The 7,443-nt window shown below is 48.2% G+C and overlaps 1 protein-coding gene across 1 annotated transcript; it reads right to left on the reverse strand.

Moving 5' to 3' along the window:
- Positions 1-339: 339 nt before the first annotated feature.
- On the reverse strand, positions 340-7,176 carry LOC119549114 (multidrug resistance protein homolog 49). The gene is made up of 8 exons (XM_037856867.1): positions 7,036-7,176; positions 6,062-6,203; positions 5,802-5,995; positions 5,497-5,742; positions 3,572-5,133; positions 2,097-2,545; positions 1,263-1,871; positions 340-1,195 (listed from the first exon to the last, which is right to left on the reverse strand). Exons 2-8 carry the CDS (start codon positions 6,167-6,169, stop codon positions 446-448), a joined length of 3,918 nt encoding a protein of 1,305 aa, XP_037712795.1. The 5' UTR covers positions 6,170-6,203; positions 7,036-7,176; the 3' UTR covers positions 340-445.
- Positions 7,177-7,443: the final 267 nt, after the last annotated feature.

The raw sequence follows: 7,443 nt of genomic DNA on the forward strand, positions 1-7,443 counted from the left end.
CACAGTGCCAAGGATCTGGAGGCTATTAATGGTAAGGACGAGATCCTGCCCTTTTTGGATCAGGCCTTAACCAGCTTTGAGGACCAAAAGACCATCCTTAGTTCAACTATTTTATTGTCTCCATATACAATCCGATATTTAACTTTTCAGAAAAAGTCTAAGACCATGAAGGAGCTTTCCGAGAAGAGCTGCGAGAAACGTGTACGTAAGATCGACCTGGAAACACTGATGCTGCTCACGGAGTCGGATCTCAAGTTCCTTGGCTTGTCGCTAGGTCCATTCCACAAGGAGAGACGCAACGCCCTGGCAAACCCCGGACCCCTCGTAGACAGTCGGATGTAATTTTGGCTTATTCATTATATTTTTCGTAATACTTTAACACGTTCTATTAGCCTAATGTGTATACTAAATTAAAGCCTAATGATTATCACTCCAGCCCACTGAGTTAGCCCGCCACCTGTTGCATCAGGTAGAGATTGGCGTAGATCTTATTCAGGGCCATCAACTCGTCGTGGGTGCCGTGTTCCACCACCACGCCGCGTTTGAACACGCAGATCAGATCCGCGTTCCGCACAGTGGTCAGACGATGGGCTATCGTCAGACAGGTGCGGCCGGATCGCGCCTCATCCAGCGCCTGCTGCACCACCTTCTCGCTCTCCAGATCCAGGGCGGAGGTTGCCTCATCGAGGATGAGGATCTTGGGGTTCCTGACCAGCGCTCGAGCGATGGCGATGCGCTGCTTCTGGCCCCCAGAGAGCTGCGAGGTCTTGCCCAGCCGAGTGTCGTATCCTTGGGGCAGGGCACTTATAAAGTTGTGGATATTGGACTTCTTGGCCGCCTCGATAATCTCCTGCATGGACACATCGTCGCGGAAGTTGTTGCCGTAAGCTATGTTCTCGGCAATGGTGCGATCGAAGAGCACGGGTTCCTGGGAAACCAGGCCCAGCTTGGAGCGCAGTGTGTCCAGCGGAAAGTCCGTGCTGGGCACTCCGGACAGGTTTACGGATCCCGAAACAGGATCATAGTAGCGGAGCAGCAGTTGCACACAGGTGGACTTTCCGGAGCCAGACGGACCCACCAGAGCCACAGTCGTCGACTTTTTGATGGTGAGGTTTAGGCCCTGCAGGATGGGGGTGCCCTTCCTCGTGGGATACTCGAAGCCAACGTTCTCGTAGACAATGTCTCCCTCGGATTTCTGAAAAGGCAAGCGGATAAAGACATATTAGTATCAAACAATTGAAATCAGTAAAATGTAGACTCACCTCGACTGTGTTGTATGGACTCTGGGGAGGATTGGGCTGTGTAGAGGTGCGCTGGAAGAGATCCATCAGGCGCCCGGCGGATAGAATAGCATCATTTACATTTGGGGCATAGGCCAAGGCCTGTCCCAACATCCAGGAGCCAAAAATCAGCGCCTCGGCCACCTTGATGATGTCCTCGTAATCCATTCGGTCCTCTGCCACCAGAATGCCACCATAATACATGGAGATGCCGTAGGCCAGGAAAGGAGCCGCCTGTCCCAGAGCAAAAACCAGGCCACGGAAGCGAACCTTGCGCTTGCAGGCAACATCTACACGATCGATCTGCTTGACGTACTGCTCCAGGACCTGACGCTCCAGGCAAAGACCATTCACCGTTCGGATATTGGTAATAGCTTCGACGGCGACCTGAGAGGCCTCCTCGATGGATGCCTTAGCCTTCTGGGCGCTCTTCATGATGAAGCGACCCTCCAGGTAGACGGATAAGCAGACCAACGGGAGGGTGACCAGGGTGAGGAGCGTCTGTTGCCAGGAGAAAACGAATCCGACGACCATTCCGACCACGAGGGTGGCCACAGCCTGAAGCATAGTGCCCACTCGAGCTCCAGTGGCCTAAGAAATAAAAACAAATGGTTATAAAATTGTATGGCTAAAGAATTATATAGATTCTATTTTAATGAACTAGTTAATTTAAATCCCTTCTTTAGGTGTCTAAAAGTATGCTTTAATATATCTTAAATTCGAAATACAGATGTAGGTATCTCCAATCACGACTATTTTCTGCATTATACTTTTAGACACTTAGATTGATATGATTTTCTGAGCTTCGTGACTTACCCCCTGGACGTTGGAGCAATCGCTAGCCAGTCGAGAGCACAGGGCTCCCACCGAGTTCCGCTCGTCGTCGAAGTACGCAATGTCCTGACCCACAATCGTTCCAAAGGCCCGTTTGCGCAGGCGCGTTGTCATCTTCACGCCGGCCGTTGTGAACATGTAGGTCTGCAGCATGTTGCCCAATCCGGCCATCAAGCCAATGCCAACGAAGATCATAGAGATTTTTAGGACCTCGGATCGCACCACATCATCGTCACCGTTCGAAAGGATTCCAAAGAAGTCACCAAAGAATAGACCCCAAAGCGGGAAGGTGGCGCCATGCATCACGGAGGCGATGCCGCCTACAACGATGAACCGCCATTCCGGGGAGTTAAGTTTCATAAGCTGTGTGAAGGAAACCTTAGACACCACTTCCTTCTGCTTCTTCTTCTTGCTGCGACGCTGCGAACGACCTGTAAAAGGTATGAGTTCCATTGTGTTATTTAATGCGTTGCTACAGAACATGTTTTAAGGTATATTCCAAATATCGTAAATAACAATTACTAAAACCTTACTTAATGAGCTTACTTTATGATTTATTGTGATTGTATTTAAAGGGAAACGTGTAATAGTATCCTAAAGTTAAAGAATTGTTATCGCTATGGAAGCAATCATCAATTGTAATCTTCGTATAGAATAGTGGTCGTAAGCAGAGGCATCGTGTGTAGCCCATGGGATATACGATTTCTCTGCCATCGATTGCCCAATACACACACGGTATAGAACAAGAGAGAACGCTATAGTCGACGGCCTCGACTATCAGATACCCGTTACTCAGCTTACGGAAGTGCGAGGGAGATGGAGATATGCAAGCAGCAAAGCGATTTTTCAGAATATTTAGCACATCCCGCAAGAGCTCCAACAAGCTTCGATTCCTTTATTTGCTTATAACTTTTTAATAGATGATCCAATTTGGACAATATTTTAACATGGAGATAGATATTGATAATCAAAACAAAAACTTCATGTTCTGACGTGCGCGTATGGGCCTTATAGTGGGCGTAGCACCCTGCTGAAATAAGCTTGCGCTGTCTTAGAACCTCAAGAATCTGCATGCCTAATCCCAACTTTCTAGCCTTCATATTTTTCGAGATCTCAGCGTTGCTACGGAGAGACAGACAGACGGACAGACGAACAGACGGGTAGACCGACTCGGCTAGTGATCCTGATCAAGAATTTACATACTTTATAAGGTTGGAGTCGCTCTTTTCCACCTGTTACATACTTTTCGACGAATCTAGTATTCCCCTTTACTCTACGAGTAACGCGTATAATAAACCAAACACTTACACAAGCTAAGTTTCAACAAGTTATCTATTATTCTGCTCTTGCTGGCGACTACTGGTATAGATAAGCCTAGATTCTAAAGTGTTTGGAAACAAATCAGCTTTACCATCTAGCTAAGAACATTGATTTTGTATCTGACTTCTGGTACTTACGCTTGCGTCGCGTGCTGGCTCTGAACCCGCTGTCCCTGGAGCTGCCCGAAGTGTGCAGCTCGGGCTCCTCGTCCTCCTCCTCTTCCTCCTCGTCGTCATCGGTCTCCTCGTCGGACAGGTTCTGCGACTTCTGCAGAGGTCGCCCAACCACCGCTCCCTCATCCGCCTCGGTGGCCTCCTTGCGCTTGGTGATGTTTACCAATTCGCAGTAGAGGCCCCTTCGTTCCATCAGCTCCTCGTGGGTGCCCTGCTCCGCGACCACGCCGTCCTTGAGGAAGACGATCTTGTCGGCGTTGGTGATGGTGGACAGGCGATGGGCCACCACCAGAGTGGTGGGTCCCTGGCTGGCCAGCTCCAGGGCACTCTGCACCCGCTTCTCGGAGGTGGGATCCAGTGCGGAGGTGGCCTCGTCCAGGAGCAGCACTTGCGGCTGTCGCACCAGTGCCCGGGCAATGGCTATCCGCTGCTTCTGGCCACCTGAGATCTGGGCCCCCTTCTCGCCCACCTGGGTGTCGTAGCCCTTGGGCAGACGACTGATGAAGTCGTGGCAGTTGGCCGCTCGCGCCGCCTTCTCGATGTCCGCCTGAGTGGCCGATGGTCTTCCGTATCGGATGTTCTCGCCAATGGTGGTCGCGAAGAGAACCGGTTCCTGGCCCACCACTCCGATCTGCGATCGCAGCCAGCCCACATTCAGTGTGCGCAGATCCCGTCCGTCCAGTTTGACGCTGCCTGCCTCGGGGTCGTAGAACCGCTGCACCAGCTGGATGAGGGTGCTCTTGCCGCACCCAGAAGCTCCCACGAAGGCCACCGTCTGACCCGGAAGCACGTCGACGGTGAGACCCTTGAGGATCTCCACATCTGGCCGGGCGGGGTAGCGGAAGCGGATGCCCTCGAATCGAATGTGTCCGGTGGTGCTTTCCGGCCTGCTTCCCTTCTCGTCCATGGGATCCACCTGCGACGGGCGATCGATGATGTTGAACAGTGTCTGTCCAGCTGCTGTGGCAACGGCTATGGCTTCCACATGGGGAGATGCGAATCCCAGATTTTGGGCCCCCATGATCACAGCGAAAAGGACGATAACCAAAACGGCAGGGGTGTAAACGCGATCAGGAAGGTCACGCTCATCCAGGATGAGGGTAACTCCATACCAAATGGCCAGGGCCATACATAGGTAGATGATCAGCCAGGACAGGGCGTTTCCCAAGCCTGAGTAGAGACCCTTCTTGCGTCCAGTGTTCTCTGCCGGAATGAGTAGCTTGCCAAAGCGAGCATTCTCCTTCTCCTGACCACTGAAGGCGAACACGGTGCGAATCCCACTGAAGACTTCCTCTGCCACGTTGGCCGCATCGGAGTAGGACTTCAGTTCCTTCTCTGCCAGAGATCCCTGGAGTCGAGCCACCACACTGGTGGCTGCGATGATGAAGGGCACACAACTGAGGACGACCAGGGTGAGCTTCCAGCCGTAGACGAAGGCGGAGACTATTCCAATCACGAAGGTCATGATCAGGAAGATCACAATCACCACCTTCTCGCCAATGCCCTCCTTGAGTTTGTCCAGGTCTCTGAAATGAGAAAAAAGGGACCATTTTTTTAAAATCCAAAATATCATGAAGAAATGTATAGTTATAATGAAAACGCAAATGTATCTATCACTCAAATCAAATAGCATGGAGTAATTAATTATAGTAACACAATCTCGAGTGCCTTACCAAAAAAATGCTTACGATTGTAGTTGTGTAATCACAAACTAGCCCCATCATTAAAAAGCATGTTGATTATAATAAATGAGAATGCTAATGTGATTGGGTAATCGTAATATGAATAAATGAATATTTAAGTGATATGGCTTCTGATTATAATAATATTATTACGATTATTTGGATCAAGTAACACCTGGAAGTTCAAAGTATCTGTGGGAAACTCACTCTGTCATTTTGCTGGCGAAGTTGGAGCCCGAACTGGTGTCGTACCAGGCGATGTCCTGGCGCAGCATGGCCTCCAGGAAGAGCTTTCGGATGCGATCAATCTGGTTGAGGGCAATCCTATTGGCCAGGTCGATGGCGATTGTGATGAGCAGGAACATGGCAACGGATCCCACGAGACTACCAATTCCAAAGGCTGTGGCATCATCGATGATGGCCTGTTTGTTCTCCTCGTCACTGGCATTTGTTCTGAAGGAAACAGATATTATAAAACCATCCTGTATGTCCACTGTATTTTAGGAACTTACAATTGCTTGCCGCCACCAAACATTGTGAGTGCAAAGGTGGGCGAGGAAGTGCCCACGCCCACTGTGCGGTCCACGAGCAGGGATGTGAATTCTCCATAGATGATCATGAAGTAGGGAATAAAAACGGATGCACCGGTGGCCACCAGCAGACTGAATACGAACAGGCAGCGCTCACAGGTAGTTGAGTATCTGAACTGTGTAACCGAGACAGGGAAGGATATAGAACATCCTTACATTGAGCAGGTATAATCACTACTCACCAGGTCAAAGTAACTGTACTTTTTGGTTGTGGCTTCACTAAGGACCGATCCTTCCTTTGCCTGGAAGTCACCAGCCTGTGGCAACTGTGAGTCCTCCTTTTTCGCCATTGTGTATGTTTATAGTAAAGTATCTCTATAATCGCTGTAGTAATTAAGAATAAGAACAAAGTGAACAATCAGTAAACACGCTTTCCGCTGGCCTGATATCTTTGGTTTGAATTGGGGTCTATAATTAAGAGTCTATCAATTAAAACATTTGACCACAAGAACAAATGGGTGTGAATCAGCTATAAAAGTCAGACTACTGTTACGAAAATATTATCTCAGGAAAGGTACTAAAAAGATTGTCAAATCAATTGTCAGTAAAAATAAACAGTGCTTTTAGATTTAGATTTAATTATAATCAATTATTCACATTATTGGTTTTTATTATAATTTTCTTTTCACAATTCCAGATAGGTCCGTTTTGCTTGCACTGTTAGATTAAATTCTAGCACTTAATTAAATGGAAATGAAGATACATTCATCTTTGGAATACGTAATTAGTAAACCATTAAAAATATTATTCCAAATAGATGTTGCACCATTTATCACGCTTAAGTGTGTGATAATGAATGTATCTCTACGTATTACATATAATATTGCAAAAGTTATTAAACGCGGTGCAAAGGGCTGATTAATCAGCAAGAACAATTTTCCCGAGTCAATTTAAGGAAATTAGTTCGATTGCGCGAATAAAAAAAGCATCCATAAATTAATAAATTAGCCGCAATTGGAAAGCGAGATATTTTCTTGTTTATTGCGATTGTCAATTGTGAACGGCTAGCACCAAATACCCAAGGAAGTGGGTAATGCCCGCATCTCAGCTGCACTTAGACAGTCTTCGATTCAATCTGATTCACTTGTTGAGAAAGTAGCACTCATTAAAGTCTCTCAATAACTCAATTAAAGTTCACTTGCTGTGCGACACTTACTTGGCACGTGCCGATCTTTCGGGAACTCTTAAATTACTGATAGAACACGCGATCGGTTAAAGAATCTATATCGCTTCTTGGCCTTTCAGCACTGGGAAGTGCAGAGACGTCTGAAGCCGACGAGTGCGCGATCTGAACTGGACAACCGTCCACTCGACTGGTTGCGACGACAGCTCGGTCCCAGAATCTCGGGCCTCGGGGCGGCCATAAACCCGATCGTATAACTAATCGGGATTCCCCTGGCAACCGCTTGCCACTCGGCCACCGAACGGTCAATACTGGTTCCTGGCCCTATCCTGTAGTAACCCAAATAGAGCTCTATACCTGCGCTAGCTAATGCAGATTAGGCAGATTAGATAGGTGCCATTGATTCGGCGTAACGCTCCGACGTTATAGTCAACTAACCGG

The sequence above is a fragment of the Drosophila subpulchrella genome, chromosome 2R (genome assembly GCF_014743375.2).
Source record: "Drosophila subpulchrella strain 33 F10 #4 breed RU33 chromosome 2R, RU_Dsub_v1.1 Primary Assembly, whole genome shotgun sequence".
In the NCBI taxonomy this organism is placed as follows: domain Eukaryota; kingdom Metazoa; phylum Arthropoda; class Insecta; order Diptera; family Drosophilidae; genus Drosophila; species Drosophila subpulchrella.